The 17,648-nt window shown below is 42.3% G+C and overlaps 1 protein-coding gene across 1 annotated transcript; it reads right to left on the bottom strand.

Moving 5' to 3' along the window:
• Positions 1–802: 802 nt before the first annotated feature.
• LOC115112201 (cytochrome c oxidase subunit 5A, mitochondrial-like) lies at positions 803–17,274 on the bottom strand. The gene is made up of 5 exons (XM_029639073.2): positions 17,118–17,274; positions 10,399–10,515; positions 10,098–10,219; positions 1,994–2,118; positions 803–929 (listed from the first exon to the last, which is right to left on the bottom strand). The coding sequence occupies exons 1-4, from the start codon at positions 17,188–17,190 to the stop codon at positions 2,005–2,007; spliced, it is 426 nt and encodes a 141-aa protein (XP_029494933.1). The 5' UTR covers positions 17,191–17,274; the 3' UTR covers positions 803–929; positions 1,994–2,004.
• Between the last annotated feature and the right edge of the window lie 374 nt (positions 17,275–17,648).

The raw sequence follows: 17,648 nt of genomic DNA, 5'->3' as shown, positions 1-17,648 counted from the left end.
ACCTTGAGGCTAGCACCTATTGATGGAAACTTCTTCCCGGGGGCCTTTTGTTAAGAGCCCCGACGATAGCCCTTGATGTTAACACACATCGCTTGCGGTAAGGTTTTGGAAATATGGAACGCATGTCATTCATATCAGCTTGAAATCATTTTGAAAAAACTAAATGGTTAAAACACCTTTAGGGTTAGTGTTTCCACACAGCCATATCACAGCACTTGTTAAGGAAGACGACCACCAGTGCTATTTAGCAATCTAGCAGGTGTAACGTTAACTGGGAGGAAGCACACAGCATATGGATCTGTGCAAGTCTGCTAGCTAATGTTTTAGTATGTAGTGTTTTATTTGGAAGATTAGTTTGCTAAAATGAGAGGTAAGGGCCATCCATAGCTTTCGAAAACCGGTCCATAAGCAATGACTGACGTGTAACAGCCAGCCGTGGGCGAAGCTACCCGCTGAACACCCTACCGCGAGAAGGGTTTGAGAGCTAGTGCAAAACCTGACAGAATAACAGGACCCCTCTGCATCGAATCAAAGTGAACACTGACCAAACCCATCGTTGGAATTGATCCCTTTGTCCTCCTTTCTTGTACCATCAAAGTACATACTACTAGAGAAGTTAATGTTTGGGTCTGCCATATGTTCATGTAAACCATAAGGTTATCAGTGTGTTGTGTATGTCAGTGGTCTGAAAAAAGCCTATAATGGATTTAATTGAACAAAAGTGTGTTTGGAAATTGAACATTAAGACCTTTGAATGAATGGGTTACATGCCAGTAAATCAACCTTACCATAGACAGCAGAATCAATAGATATTTCTTTATTAAATCCATAATTTTGTACACAACAGGAGAGTGTGGATTAAATCAACATCAGACACCAGGACAAGGCAGACTTGAAGAAGTGGTTCATCTTGTTGGACACCAGATGACCTGAGGGGAAATGAAAAGGAAACATTTAATTATTTAAAATTAAGAACCGTAAAAGGCCCGAAGATGTAACATGCGTTTCCCAAAACAGCATGCAGAGAGAACGTTCTCTTAAGTGTGTCGTTGAGGCATGTGTATATACTGATAGGATCGAAAGCAAGGCAGCGCTGCACTCAGGCCAGCTTTCTCCATTCAAATCTTACCTTAAAGCTGCAGTACGTAACTTTCTGGGCAACCTAACCAAGTTCACATAGAAATGGGTTATAGATCTGTCACTCATTGAAAGCAAGTCTAAGAAGCGGTAGATCTGTTATGTGCGCTATATCTATGCTTCCCGGTCTTAAGTTTAGCTTTAGCATCTTTTGGTTTTGTACACCAGCTTCAAATTGGACTATTTTTGGTTATGGAAAAGTTATTTCAGAGCAGTACAATGATTCTCTAAACATAACTATTTGAATTTTAGCAACCAGGAAATGGCAGAGCGATTTTCTGCACATTGCACCTTAACAGAATTATTCCACAATACTGACGCTGTATCAGCTCCTAGAGATATTATCACCTACAGCTGCTAATATTGAAGCAGCTTATTCTAATGCACTAATTAAAACTTGAATGAACATGATTTCAATATAGGCGAATGTAGCCTATACTGTAGGTAGACTATTTGTCTTTTGATGCAGTCATCTCGGGTTTCATGTGAAGACCTTGATCCTTTGCTTGTTTAACATTTAGAGACATTGGCAACTTTGTATTTGCATTCAACTTTGTTAAGTTATCTGGGGTCACAAAGACTGAAACATTTTGATTCTGTTTCGCAGAGATCTGTGTATAACGTCACACGGTAGGGGGGAAAACACATTTAACGGTGCACGTCGCTGTGCACGTCGCTGTTCTACAAGTGGTCTGAGGCAGTTGGTAAATAAAATGTTTAAGTGCAACTTCAATATAAATGTCGGGACACAACTTGGAGATTTAATGATGCCCCTACAAAGGTTGTAACGATGAACTTAGCCTTAAGATGCTTTTGAGGGCCCAGAGCATTTGTTTTTCAATGTGTAAGCACTCACCCAGAGGATGTCTATAATATGTCCATGCCCAGATCCTCAGGTGTGGAGATACCCAGCTCAATCAGAGTGGGCTGCAGTTCTTGAATCAGGTATGGGTAGATATCTTTGTGGGGACCAGATTTGTCCTGTTACAAAGAGAGGATGATCAAGTTCACCATAGGGAATATAACAAAAAAGGCATACAGGTTGAAGACTACAGAAGTTTCCTAAATTACTAGTATATTATGTGAATAAATTCAAAATTAAATCCAACTTATTTTACATGTTAAACACCTTTTCACATGAAAGTGACATACAGAACAAAAATATAAACGCAACATGTAAAGTGTTGGTCCCATGAGCTGAAATAAGATCCCAGAAATGTTCCATATGCATTTTTCTCAAATGTTTACATCCCTGTTAGTGAGAATCTTTTTTATTTTACCTTTATTTAACTAGGCAAGTCAGTTAAGAACCAATTCTTATTTTCAATGACAGCCTAGGAACAGTGGGTTAACTGCCTTGTTCAGGGGCAGAACGACAGATTTTTACCTTGTCAGCTCGGAGATTCAATCTTGCAACCTTTCAGTTACTAGTCCAACACTAACCACTAGGCTACCTGCCGCCCCAGCATTGCTGCTTTGCCAAGATAATCCATCCACCTGACAGGTGTGGCATATAAAGAAGTTGATTAAACAGCATGATCATTACACAGGTGCACCTTGTGCTGGGGACACAAGGCCACTCAAATGTGCAGTTTTGTCACAGCATAATGCCACAGATGTCTCAAGTTGAGGGAGCGTTGGCATACTTGGGGAGCGTTGGCATAATTGGCATACTGAAAACAGGAATGTCAACCAGAGCTGTTGCCAGAGAATTTAATGTTCGTTTCTCTACCATAAGCTGCCTCCAACAACATTTTAGAGAATTTAGCAGAACGTCCAACCGGTCTCACAACCACGTGTAACCGCACTAGCCCAGGACCTCCACATCCGGCTTCTTCACCTGCGGGATTGTCTGAGACCAGCCACCCGATCTGCTGATGAAACAGGAGTATTTCTGTCTGTAATAAAGCCCCTTTGTGGGGAAAAACTGTCTGATTAGATGGACCTGTGCCCTCCCAGGCCCACCCATGCTGTGCCCCTGCCCAGTCATGTGAATCCATAGATTAGGGCCAATTAATTTTAACTCATTGATATCGTTGCATTTTAAAAATTCAGTATAGCATAAAAATAGATTATGCTGTGAACCTTCCGGCTAGTCAAATAACATGTAAAAGTCCGCTATGTTGAAAGTGACAAATTAGTACGAAAGGTCGACCGATTAATCGGAATGCCCGATTAAGTTTTCATAACAATCGGAAATCGGTATTTTTGCAGCGCCGATTTTGCCATTTATTTTATTTGTTTAAAATACATTTATTTAACTAGGCAAGTCAGTTAACACATTATTTTCAATGACAACCCACTGTTCCTAGGCTAACTGCCTTGTTCAGGGGCAGAACGACAGATTTTCACCTTGTCAGCTTGGGGGATCCAATCTTGCAACCTTACAGTTAATTAGTCCAACGCTCAAACCACCTGCCTCGCACTGCGGCTATGGAATCATGACCTGTTCACCAGACCTATTATTTGACAATGCTGGTCATTTATGAACATCTTGGCCATGTTCTGTTATAATCTCCACCCGGCACAGCCAGAAGAGGACTGGCCACCCCTCATAGCCTGGTTTCTTCCTATGTTTTGGCCTTTCTAGGGAGTTTTTCCTAGCCAATGTGCTTCAAAACCTGCATTGCTTGCTGTTTGGGGTTTTAGGCTGGGTTTCTGTACAGCACTTTGAGATGTCAGCTGATGTACGGGCTATATAAATACATTAGATTTTGATTTGTTTATTTTTACAGGGACAGTGCACATTAATCAACGTTTCAGTAAAAGTGCCGGTTTTAGCCAGCCGGCTAATTTTTAACCGCAGTCCCTGGGCAGGTTATTAAAAACAATTACAATATAGACAATCATTGAGCAGTGAGCACACGCAGAGCAACATAGGACAAGCAAGACGTAGCATACAGACAGAGCAACAGAACAAAAAGCAGCAAGACAAAATTCATAAAAGCAACAAAGTGTTTCCACACCTCACAAGCTACAGACAACAGACAACATGGAAAGCGGCAATACACAGCTAGGGATTACGATCACAAATCTGGTTGACCTTTAGCCATGTATTCATACATTTTGTGAAAGTGTGATAGGTGGTGCAGTTGTCTGATGGCAGTGTATTCCAGACATGGGAAGCTCGCACAGAGGAAGTGGATTTACTAAAGGTGCTTATCCTTAAGGGAACTATACAGTCACATCTCATGGCAGACTTTGTGGATCTGCTGCCATATGTTTGGGTTTTCTGTTTAACAAAAATAATGAGTGGAGGGGACACCAGGCGATTTAGGATCTTGAATACAAGACATGCAGTGTATTGCACAAGATTTACCCAACTCAGGAACTCATGTTTTCTGAGGATGTAACAGTGATGATGGCTATTGGGCTTCCTATCAAGCACTTTGAGAGCTTGTAGACAGACTGAATAGGTTTTAATGTTGTACAGCAAGCTTGGGCCCAACTAGTCAAGCAGTATGTTAAGTGGAGAAGTATCATAGATTTGAAGTACAGTTTTGCTACCTCTGTAGTCAAACAATTTCGTATAATACAGAAATTAGCTAGGTTGAATTGTTTTTTTTTTCTCCACATGCTTTAAGAGGTTGGAATCAAGTATGATGCCAAGGTACTTAAAATCAGATACCACCTGGAGCTTCTCCCCTGACACGGACATCTGGCTCAGTAGCATCTGTTGCCCTCTTTGTGAAGAACATGCAAAAGTTTTTTTCACATTGAGATGCAAACACAAGTCACTGAGCCACTTTGTAACCTGGACCATTACAGTAGTGAGTTCTTGTGCAGCTTATGTGCATGCAAAGAGCAAACATCACTATCATCTGCATACATTTGAACTTCAGACCCAGTACAGACAGAAGGCAGATCATTAATGTACAGGCTGAACAGGAGGGGCCCCAGTATTGACCCTTGGGGCACGCCCACATCATAGCTAAGAGTGGGCGACAGCTCATTGTTCACTCAGAGTTCTGCCTTTAAGGTATGATTTCATCCATCAAGGCATCGGGGGAAAAGTTGAACTTGGACAATTTTGTGATGAGACTCATGGTTAACAGTATCAAAAGCCTTCCTTAGGTCCAGAAACACAGCCCCAACAACACCCCCTTTGTCCATCTTGAACTTCACATTTTCCAAAAGAAAGCAGTTGGTCGTTTCTGTAGAGTGTTTCGCTCTGAAGCCAAACTGCATGGAGTGTAATGTGAAGGGGCTGTTGTTGAGGTGGGCAATCAGTTGTTCTGCTGCACACTTTTCAACAACCTTTGACACAGGTAGTATACTAATGGGCCTGTAGTTACTCACGTCAGCAGGGTCGCCCGATTTAAAGATGGCCGTTATTATGGCTGACTTCCATACCCTTGGAAACACAGAGACCAATAGATGTGTTGGTGACCTTAGTAATGGGGTCAATGAGTGACTCTTTGTAGTTTAAGAAAAGGTAGAGTCCAGACCAAACACATCTTTGGCTTTAGAGTTCTTTAGTGAGCTAAATCACCTTGTTCACCTTTGACTCAGAAACCTTCCTTAGGTTGAGCGTCATTCACTAGCACAGAGCCCAATAAACCAGTGGAGGGGTTCTGTGTCAGTACCCTGACAGTCAATAAAGTAGGAATTGAAGGTTATTGCTAGTTAGATTGTTATTCACCATGATTTCTAGTCTTTTTGCAGTGTTAGTGTCTTTCCCTGTTAACTTTAGATTCTCCCAAATCAATTTGGTATTTCCCTTTGCTTCACCAATTATGTTAATAAAAAGTTTGCCTTGGCCTGTCTGATTTCTTTCATCACCTTATTTCTCAACATGGTAAACCTACGCCTGTCATGCTCCAATTTGGATCTTAGTGCTATTTTTAGAGCATCATCTTGTTCTTTCATCAATTTCCAGATTTCTCCATTTAGCCAAGGAAGAGTGCTCTTTTGGCCAGGTTTGGATTTGATTTTCTTTAGGAAACCAATTATTGTAGTCTGGATTGTGGATAGAAAAACCTGATCAGCTTCCACGTCTGTATAGGACAAGAGATCATTCCAGTTAATTCCCTTGAATTGCATTTTCAAAATAGTGTAATTCACTCTTACGTATTCTTAGTTGATCCGGCTTTCTAACAGTAGAGGTTAAACCTGCTCTTAGACAGCTTTCTGGCTATAAGTGTCAGATTATGATCAGATAAACCATTAAATATGGTTACTGGGCGAATACTGAACACCAAATCAATTTGTGTTTTAGCGCAACAGGTCACCCTGGTTGGCCCTTTAACTAGCCGTGTAAGGTCAAAAGGTATTAGTGATCCGTTTGAGGGTTTTCCTACAAGACTTGTCTTCATAATTAATGTTAAAATCTCCCATTAAGATGACCTCTTTCCCAAAGTCACATTCCCTAAGCATGTTATTAAACTGATCAAAAAACACTTGGAAGGTGGCTTATACATTCCAATAAGGGTAAAAGACATCGCACTCCACGAGGAGCCTGCCTGTTACACGAATGCAGTAGAAGCCAAGGTAAGTTGCTAGCTAGCATTAAACTTCTTATAAACAAATCATCATAATCACTAGTTGTAACTACATGGTTGATGATATTACTAGTTTATCTAGCGTGTCCTGCGTTGCATATAATCGATTTAACAAAAGCACATTTGCGAAAAAAGCACAATCGTTGGACGCCTGTACCTAACCATAAACACCAATGCCTTAAAATTAATACAGAAGTATATATTTTTAAACCTGCATATTTAGCTAAAATCCAGGTTAGCAGGCAATATTGACCAGGTGAAATTGTCATTTCTCTTGTGTTCATTGCACGCAGAGTCAGGAATTTTATGTAATTATGACTTAACATTGAAGGTTGTGCAATGTAACAAGAATATTTAGACTTAGGGATGGCACCAGTTATATAAAATACGGAACGGTATCGTATTTCACTGAAAGAATAAAACTTGTTTGAGATTATAGTTTCCGGAGTCGGCCATATTAATGACCTAAGGCTCGTATTTCTGTGTGTTATGTTATAATTAAGTCTATGATTTGATAGAGCAGTCTGAGCGATGGTAGGTAGTAGCAGGCTCGTAAGCATTCATTCAAACAGCACTTTAGTGCGTTTTGCCAACAGCTCTTCACAAGCACAGCTCTGTTTATGACTTCAAGCCTAATGGCTGGTGTAACCAATGTGAAATGGCTCGCTAGTTAGCTGGGAGTGCGCTAATAGAGTTTCAAAACGTCACTCGCTCTGAGACTTGGAGTAGTTAATATCCTTGCTCTGCAAGGGCCGCAGCTTTTGTGGAGTGATGGGTAACGCTGTGTCGAGTGTGGCTGTTGTCGATGTGTTCCCGGTTCGAGCCCAGGTAGGGGCGAGGAGAGGGACGGAATCTATACTGTTACACTGGCAATACTATAGTGCCTATAAGAACATCCAAAAGTCATAGGTATATGAAATAGAAATGGTAGAGAGAGAAATAATCCTATAAATACTATATTAACTACAACCTAAAACCTCTTAGCTTGGAATATTGAAGTCTCATGTTAAAAGGAACCACCAACTTTCTCATGTTCTGAGCAAGGAACTCAAACGTTAGCTTTTTTACATGGCACAGATTGCACTTTTACTTCTCCAACACTTTGTTTTTGCATTATTTAAATCAACATATTTCATTATTTATGAGGCTAAATTGATTTCATTGATGTATTATATTAAGTTAAAATAAGTGTTCATTCAGTATTGTTGTAATTGTCATTATTACAAATAAATTAAAATCGGCATTGGCTTTTTTTTGGTCCTCCAATAAATCGGTATCGGCGTTGAAAAATCATAGTCGGTCGACCTCTAATTAGTACACCTACTAATTAAGGAGTTTGACTGTTCTTTTTGTACAGGTGGTTCATGTGAGGATTAAAGTCTGCTTCCACCAAATAGAAGAAATAGCCAAAACCCTAAAAGTCAATAGTACAGTTCCCCTGAAATAAGCAGTGTTTTACAAAGCTACTGGAATGTTAAATGTACTTTATTAGTGAATTTGTCTGTGAATGGAAGTCATTTAAATCATTTAAATCATTTATGCTCAGTAATCTGTACAATTTTCAAATTTAACCATCTGGAACAAAAACACCCGAAAATGATAAACATGTAGAATGTCTCACCCATGTGGAAGCTAGGTGAATTGCAATAGGCCCACCCACCCTGGGAGCCAGGCCCACCCAATCAGAATGAGTTTCCCCCCACAAGAGATTTATTAGACAGAAACTACATTTCTGGGATTTTATTTCAGCTCATGAAACATGGGTCCAATGCTTTACATGTTGCATTTATATTTTTTGTTCAGTATATTATGGACATTTTCTGAAATTACAATGCAAAAATTGAAATTATTTTCCATTTAGACATATATAAAAGCAGTGAGTATATCCACACTTGTGTAGTTCTGTCCTTGAGCGGTTCTTGTCTAATAATGCTCTGTATTATGTCATGTTTAATGTGTGGACCCCGTGAAGTGTAGCTACTGCTTTCACGACAGCTAATGGGGATCCTAATACAGTGCAGTCAAAGTATTCAGACCCCTTGACCTTTTTCCAGTTTCATCCATTTTAGAATAAGGCTGTAATGTAAGTTGTTTCCTCCCCCTCAATCTACACACAACACCCCATAATGACAAAGCAAAAACAGGTTTACAAATTTGATTTATCAATCTCTCAATATAAAAATAATTAACATATGTATTCAAACCCTTTACTCAGTAATTTTTTAAGCACCTTTGGCAGCGATTACAGCCGAGTCTTCTTGGATATGAGGCTACAAGCTTGGCACACCTGTATTTGGGGAGTTTCTTGCATTCTTCTCCGCAGATCCTCTCATGCCATGTCAGGATGGATGGGGAGCGTTGCTGCACAGCTATTTTCAGGTCTCCAGAGATGTTCGATCGGGTTCAAGTCCGGGCTCTGGCTGGGCCACAAAAGGAGATTCAGAGACTTGTCCCGAAGCCACCCCTGCATTCTCTTGGCTGTGTGCGTACGGTCCTGAGTGCTCTGGAGTTCAAGGTTTTGTACTTTGCTCCGTTCATCTTTGATCCTGACAAGTCTCCCAGTCCCTGCCACTGAAAAACATCCCCACAACATGGTGCTGCCACCACCATGCGTCACTGTAGTGATGGTGCCAGGTTTCCTCCAGACGTGACGCTTGGCATTCAGGCAAAATAATTCAATCTTGGTTTCATCAGACCAGAAATCCTTGTTTCTCATGGTCTGAGAGTGCTTTTAGGTGCCTTTTGGCAAACTCATAGCGGGCTGTCATATGCCTTTTTACTGAGTAGCGGTTTCCGTCTGGCCACTCTACCATAAAGGCCACTCTACCATCGGGTTCTTGAACACCTCCCTGACCAAGGCCCTTCTCCCACGATTGCCGTTTGGCCGGGCGACCAGCTCTAGGAAGAGTCTTGGTGGTTCCAAACTTCTTCTATTTAATATTGATTGAGGCCACCGTTCTTGGGGACCTTCAATGCTGCAGACATTTTTTGGTACCCTTCCCCAGATCTGTGCCTCAACACAATCCTGTCCCGGAGCTCTACGGACAATTCAGTCGACCTCATGGCTAGGACCTTATATATACACACCGGTGTGTGTGCCTTTCCAAATCATGTCCAATCAATAGAATTTACCACAGGTGGACTCCAAGTTGAAGAAACATTAGGGATGCTCAATGGAAACAGGATGCACCCTGAGCTCAATTTCAAGTCTCATAGCAAAGGGTCTGAATAATTATGTAAATAAGGTATGTTTATTTTTAATACCCCTTTTAGCTTTCATTATTGTGTGTAGATTGGGGGGGATAGCCTTAATCTAAAATGGATTAAATTATCGTAGCAATGTGGAAAATGTCAAGGGGTCTGAACACTGACTGCACTTATACAATTCCAGAATATATACACATTTATTTTATTGAGATGACTTGACTAGGAGTTGGTAGGGGAAGCTGTGTAGCTCACCTTGACTGCCTCGAGGATGCGGATAGCACTGGCCAAGTCATTCAACCTTCGGCAAGCACGAAGAGCTGAGTCGAGGATTTTGGGTTCAGGTACCAGGTCATAGCCAATTAGTGTGTTCATGCCTATGGGATGTGGAATGGGATTCAAGCATACACCGTTATACAGCCTCAAATTTGATAGACAGATTTTCTAAAAATAAAATTGAAACTATCCATTAGTCTCAAACTCAAACTGAAAGAAAGATTACTGTAGACCTTCGGCAAAAGTGCAAACTTATTTTCAATATTCTTTAGAAGATCACCTTTCTTCAGCTCCCAGGCATCAATGTCTGGCTTGCTGAAATAAGTGACCCAACGGGCATCGAACTCCTCATCTGTCTCCACCTTGGCATGGGAGTAGCATCGGGAGGCCGAAGGAGCTGCAACAAAGAAAACAAACATTAGATCATAGAGGTCGAGGCCTATTTGTAGATGCTTGACTGGGGAAAAAAATGCATACATACACACTTCAATTCTCATGAAAAAGCAGGTGAGCCATAACCTATACCTGCTGTCAGACATGTCATCTCACTACCAGCTATTTCAAATGCAATTTTTGCAGCCCAGGATGTTGTTTTGAGGATTTTGCCTGTGTGCTCCACTAAGATCTATTCAAGGGAAACTGACCTGTAAACATCACATGCATAATTGCAATATCAAATGAAATTGTATGTCACATTCGCAGAACACAACAGGTGTTCACCTTACAGTGAAATGCTTACTTAACCAACAATGCAGTTTTAACCAACAATGCAGCCCTAACCAACAATGCAGTTTTAAAAAATTAATTAACTTTAAAATAAACAATGAAAAGAGTAGCAGTAAAATAAGAATAGTGAGGCTATATACAGGGAGTACCAGTACAGAGTCAATGTGCGGGGGCACCGGTTAGTCGAGGTAATATGTACATGTAGAGTTATTAAAGTGACTATGCATAGATGAGTAGCAGCAGTATAAAAGGCAGCGGGATAAAAGTAATCAGGGTAGCCATTTGATTAAATGTTCAGGAGGCTTATGGCTTGGGGGTAGAAGATGTTTAGAAGCCTCTTGGACCTAGACTTGGTGCTCCGGTGGTACCGCTTGCCATACGGTAGCAGAGAACAGTCTATGACTAGGGTGGCTGGAGTCTGACCGTTTTAGGGCCATCCTCTGACACCGCCTGGGATAGAGGTCCTGGATGGCAGGAAGCTTGGCCCCAGTGATGTACTGGGCCGTACGCACTAGCCGCTAGTGCCTTGCAGTCGGAGGCCGAGCAGTTGCCATACCAGACAGTGATGCAACCAGCCAGGATGTTCTTGATGGTGTAGCTATATAACGTTTTGAGGATCTGAGGACTCATGCCAAATCTTTTCAGTCTCCAGAGCGGGAATAGGTTTTGTTGTGCCCTCATGACTATCTTGGTGTGCTTGGAACATGTTAGTTTGTTGGTGATGTGGATACCAAGGAACTTGAAGCTCTCAACCTGCTCCACTACAGCCCTGTCGATGAGAATGGGGGCACGCTCGGTACTATTTTTCCTGTAGTCCACAATCATCTCCTTTGTCTTGATCACGTTGAGGGAGAGGTTGTTGTCCTTGCACCACACGGCCAGGTTTCTGACCTCCCTACAGGCTGTCTCATCGTTGTCACTGTTGTGTCATCTGCAAACTTGGTGTTGGAGTCGTGCCTGGCCGTGAAGTCATGAGTGAACAGGGAGTACAGGAGGGGACTGAGCACGCACCCCTGAGGGGCCCCAGTGTTGAGGATCAGCGTGGCGGATGTGCTGTTCCCTAACCTTACCACCTGGGTGTGGCCCGTCAGGAAGTCCAGGATCCAGTTTCAGAAGGAGGTGTTTAGTCCCAGGGTCCTTACCTTATTGATGAGCTTTGAGGGCACTATGGTGTAGAACGCTGAGCTGTAGTCAATGAATAGCATTCTCACATAGGTGTTCCTTTTGTCCAGGTGGGAAAGGGTAGTGTGGAGTGCAATAGAGATTGCATCATCTGTGGATCTGTTAGGGCAGTATGCATATTGGAGTGGGTCTAGGGTTTCTGGGATAATGGTGATGTGAGCCATGACCAGCCTTTCAAAGCACTTCATGGCTACAGACGTTGAATGTTGACCAGTTTTAAAGGTCTTACTCACGTCGGCTGCGGAGAATGGTAGGTAGCCTAGTGATTAGAGCGTTGGACTAGTAACCAAAAGGTTGCATGATCGAATTCCCGAGCTAACAAGGTAAAAAAAAAATAATAATAATCTGTTCTGCCCCTGAACAAGGCAGTTAACACTGTTCCTAGGCCGCCATTGAAAATAAGAATTTGTTCTTGACTGACTTGCCTAAATTTAAATAAAAAGGAGCATGATCACAGTAATCCGGAACAGCTGATGCTCTCATACATGTTTCAGTGTTATTGCCTCGAAGCGAGCATAGAAGTAATTTAGCTTGTCTGGTAGGCTCGGGTCACCGGGCAGCTCTCTGCACTATCCCAGATCAAGAGCAGTAGATGGTGTAGGACATGACCATACACTGGTTTGACCGCAAGGTCTAGAGTTTCTGCGCATTGTTGTGCACCATTGTTGGCAACTTAACGACTTTGTCACTATATTTAGCGAGTATTCAGACCCCTCTAGCCACACATTTAAAAACAATTTTTTTGACTAGAGACAAAGCTGCAGTCAGAGCAGGAGATGTTGACCCCTCCGCGTCCAGTCTGCAAATTAATCACGCATGCGGGAAGCCGCCGCTGGCTGATCACACCCTGGCTTACATTCAGGGCGGGATGTAAATGTAAAATGTTTTGTCTAAAATAAAATCACTGCACAAAAATAAATCACTGCATTTGACTCACACAGCCTCAGTCACTTACTCACCTTGTCCACTGTGTGTGTGCCTCTCTGTGACACAAGCTAAACATCTAGCTGGCTAGCTCATCATGTCTCAGTCTAAACTGTACACTCAAAAATACAGAAAGGAGTGGGAATCAAACCCTGAATTCAAAGGCTGGTTGAAGCCGTTTGTTGGAGATGATACACGGCATACTGCCTGTATTGTAAGGCTGATTTCTACACTAAACGTAGTGATGTAAAAAAACAAATACAATTTTTAAAAACACGACAACTCAAAAACATACTCAAAAAGGCAGAGCCAAATAACAGTTCAACCCAAAACAAGCTGCCATTTATGGTTAAAAAAACTTCTCTGCAAAAAATGCTGAGGCCACAATGGCATTAGCTATCACTGAACACTGTACCATGCTGGCATGTGATCACATTGGAGAAGCATGTAGAGCTGCTTTCTCAGACTCCACTGCTGCTATCCACTTCAAAATGCACAGGACAAAGTGCACAGAAATTATTAATGGTGTTCTAGCACCATACTTTCTGAAAAAGTTGGTCGCAGATGTGGGTGACCAGCGTTTCAGCCTCCTCCATGAGTCCACGGATGTACGTGTTTCTAAGTACCTGGGAGTTGTGATAAGGTACTTTAGTGAGACCAAGCAGACAATTTTATTGACATTTCTGGGGCTTGTTGAGTTGGAGATGCCAAATCTATAGCCTGTGCTATTGTGGCTTTCCTCGAGAAGTGGTGTCTTAAGAGAAACTCCTGGGGATAGGGACTGAATGCCTCTTATGACAGGGATTAACAATGGAGTCCATAAAGTGCTGGAGGAGTATAGTCTCATATCTGGTTCTTATTCGCTGTGTGTGCGCCACTCTGCAGCTTGCTGTAAGTCATGCTTCCAATGACACCATCTCCCGTAGTGTGGAGTACTTGGTACGAGTGACTTATAACTGGTTTTTAGTGTCTCCAAAGCGCAGGGAGGCCTACAAGGCCATATATGAGACCAACAACTGTGGGGAGAAACCTTTACAGATAACCAAGGTGTGTGCCACACGTTAGCTTCTCCATTGAACCCGCGGTTTCACGCATTTTGGACCAGTGGGAGGAGCTTAGGCTGCATTTCGCAGTCACCAAGTCCAGTGAACACTGCTACATGGCTGAGGTTTTATACTCCATGTACAGTGATCCTCAAAACATGTATCTGACTTTTTGTAAGTCAGTGCTGGGTGAGGTACAGTTGGCCATCAAGGCTTTTGAGGGAGAGCCAGTAGATCCTCTTAAGCTTGGTTAGCCTGATCAAGTCTGTGAGCAGCGGGGTGCTGAATCCACTGGCAAATGTTGATGTAAGCAATGGGCCAATAGATAGATACATCAGTCCCAAACCGTACCTTGGTTACCTTTTTAAGTCAAAGGCAGTGGAGCTCCACCTTGTGCCTGAGGATGAAAACAATGTCCTAAAGCGGTGTGTAGCCTTCACCATTTCCCTCACTAATGAGTGGAGGGTGAGATTGCCGGACAACATCGAAGCATTGCAGTACATGTCAGATTTCAATGTGGAGGAAACGCTAAAGCACAATAAGAGCCCTGGAGAAATAGAAAAAAATAGCCAAGCTCCTTGGCTACTCCCCTGCCGGGATAGACAAGATTGTCCAGCAATGGCGTGCCAGCCATCTTAGTAAATGGAACGAGACAAAAAACACACACTGGGCTTCTGGAGTGAGTTTTGGAAGTTCAGGGATGCTGCTGATATCAACCCGTTTCAAGAACTTTCCATGGCTGCTGTGTCTGTGTTGTCCTTGCCACACTCGAATGCTGAAGTCGAGAGAGTATTCAGCCAGATGAGTGGTAAAAACAAACTTAGAAATCTGATGTCCTTGCAGAACCTTAACTCCATCCTGTACATTCGATATGGACTGAAGCCGTCTGGTGAGGCTTGCTATGAGCACCAGCTGCCTGATAATGTTTTGCAGCTTTTTGGCACATCAGCTGCTTACCGTAATTGCTGGACTATAAACCGCACCCACTAAATCATTTTTTAAAATATGTATTTTGTACATAAATAAGCCACACATGTCTATAAGCCGCAGGTGCCTACCAGTACATTGAAACAAATTAACTTTACACAGCCTTTAAACGAAACACGGCTTGTAACAAAAATAGGCTTTAACGAAACACGGCTTGTAACAAAAATTAAAACAGTAGCCTACCAAGAAAGTCATTGGTCACTATCTTCCTCCTCCTGTGCACTGAAACCACTGAAGTCATCTCCTTCGATGTCGGAGTTGAATAGCCTCAGAATTGCTTCATCCGATGTTGGATCGTTTTCATTGTCGCTCTCGTCACTTTCATCCGGAGGCAAATACCCCGCTGAGCTCATGCTGCCCCTTCAACACGCAGCAGTCCAGCCTTTCGAAACCCGTTGATGATAGTGGATTTTTTGACAATGCTCCACGCTGTCAGGACCCACTGGCAGACTTGACCATAAGTTGCTCTTCGCATGCGGCCCGTTTTAGTGAAGGATTTCTCCCCACTTGTCATCCAAGCCTCCCACTGAACACGGAGCGCCACCTTAAATGCACGATTTACACTGATGTCGAGTGGCTGCAAATACTTTGGGCCATCTGCTTTTCTTCCCTCTGAAAGGTTTGTTGTCTTTTTGCACTGAGTCAGTTCCTCACGCTGTTTACAAAGTCTTATAATCGACTCATTAAGGCCAAGCTCCCATGCAGCAGCTCTATTTCCTTTTCCAACAGCCAGATCGATCGCCTTCAACTTGAAAGCTGCATCATATACATTTCTCCGTGTCTTTGCCATGATGAGGGTGACAAAATTACTACCGTAATCAGAATGATGCGCTCGATTTACGTCACATTATGTGACGGTGCTCAGTTTTTTGCGGCATGAATCTTGTGAAAGCGGAAAAAATCCATAAATTAGCCGCGTCATTGTATAAACCGCGAGGTTCAAAGTGTGGGAATAAAGTAGCGGCTTATAGTCCGGATATTACGGTACTCATTTAAGTCAGCTCCCTCAGTTGCTGAACCTGCCATAGAGAGCCTTGACAAAAATGACGATGACCCACTCTTTCTGTGAGCCAGCACTGCCTGTGTGAGTGAGGGGGATCTGAAAAAATAAATAATAATAAATTAACCTGAATTAGGGCCAGATTCATTAACATAATTCTCACATTGACAGTTTTTTCTAATGTCTCTTTTTGGTCCATTTAGATTGTATAAAAATGTAAAACATGGTTAAAAATGTTCATGTTTTACTGTGACTTGTAGTGGACTAGGTGGACCATAAGGTTAAAACCCAAACCAAATAAATAAAAATAATAAAAAACTAAGTAACTCCACCAGTGTCTCTCTTTTGGGTCACTTTTGCCAGTCCCAAGCCCGGATAAAGGAGGAGGGTTGGAATTGTGACATAAAAATTTAAAAAGATAAGACAGATGAAAGTTAATTTGTAGTTGTAAACCGTTATTTGGGTGTTTTTTACTCACTTTATTGTCTCTCCCGCGACGTTAATCCTCTCTCCTACAGCGTCCATCACAATTACATGCACATGGCCAATTATGCAAATTAGGTGATGATGTCATTTAGCGACTTTTAGGACAGCCAATAGCTACTTTCCTTACTGACGAGTTGGCAACACTGCTGTAACTCCCTCAAAAAAACGAATCATGGGTCATCACAAGGACACATGCTAAAGTTAACTAGCTGTCTGATGGTTCTATACATTCACACTGGATATGGCAACAATTTGAGAACGTGAAAACTCTACACTTTATGGGCACCAAGAAATGTTACTTTAGATCAAATGAAAATCAATGTCACCCTGACGCAAACGTTAGTCCCATTGACTTAGCTATATAGCTAACTAGCTAAAGCTAATGCCATCTAGTCTAATCAGCGGTGTATGATCAGAATGCATTTGTGACTTCATACTTAACGCAATGCTTCGAATTTGCCTAAAAGTGCAAGTCAATATATATATCATGTCGAGTTTTGTTTAGACTACCGTAACGTTACATACCATTTACGACTAACGTTAGCTAGCTTGATGGCTACTTGCTATGGACAACTGACAAGTAAGCTAACACGAAAGGCAAACCGTTTTATGAATAAATAGACAATTAATAGGCTTTGCAGTCAATCCTACCCGAGTAGCATGGTCGTGTCCGCGTTAAACTCCGTACCCCAGAGGTTGAAAGTCGAACAACAGGTCTGAACATCTTGCCGACCGGTGAGAATTAGTGGCTAACGGTGTCGTATGCTAAGGAACCGATTCAGAGGGACATCGAAAAGGGAAGCAATTGCGTCTGCGCAAAACCGCAGGGCCTACGTGCTAGGAGACAACCTCACCTTTGGTGGTCTTATCAACAACTGCCATTTGGAAATAAATGCATACAATGAACATACACCTTCAGGTAATACATTCAACCCAGGGTCGTTGCAACATAATTGCTGTAAATACACACTCCCATAGCAGTGTTAACCTGCCTAACGCAGTAAATAAACTGCGAGGCTACATTACCCACTGATAACTGGGGCATTCGAAGGTCTAAGGCACTGCACTGCATCTCAGTGTTAGGTGTCACTACAGACCCTGGTTCGATTCGAGGCTGTATCACAATCGGCCGTGATTGGGAGTCCCATATGGCGGCGCACAATTAGCCCAGCGTCCTTAGGG

The sequence above is a fragment of the Oncorhynchus nerka genome, linkage group LG27 (genome assembly GCF_034236695.1).
Source record: "Oncorhynchus nerka isolate Pitt River linkage group LG27, Oner_Uvic_2.0, whole genome shotgun sequence".
NCBI lineage: Eukaryota > Metazoa > Chordata > Actinopteri > Salmoniformes > Salmonidae > Oncorhynchus > Oncorhynchus nerka.
Note: the sequence above shows the minus strand (reverse complement) of the source record. Positions and strands in the feature narration are given on the sequence as shown.

Coding starts and splice junctions, on each gene's coding strand:
- LOC115112201 (XM_029639073.2), bottom strand. CDS start 17,190: ATGTTCAGACCTGTTGTTCGACTTTCAACCTCTGGGGTACGGAGTTTA. Junction 10,516..17,117: donor GACACGACCATGCTACTCGG/GTAGGATTGACT, acceptor TCTTTGTTGCAG/CTCCTTCGGCCTCCCGATGC. Junction 10,220..10,398: donor TGCCTGGGAGCTGAAGAAAG/GTGATCTTCTAA, acceptor CACATCCCATAG/GCATGAACACACTAATTGGC.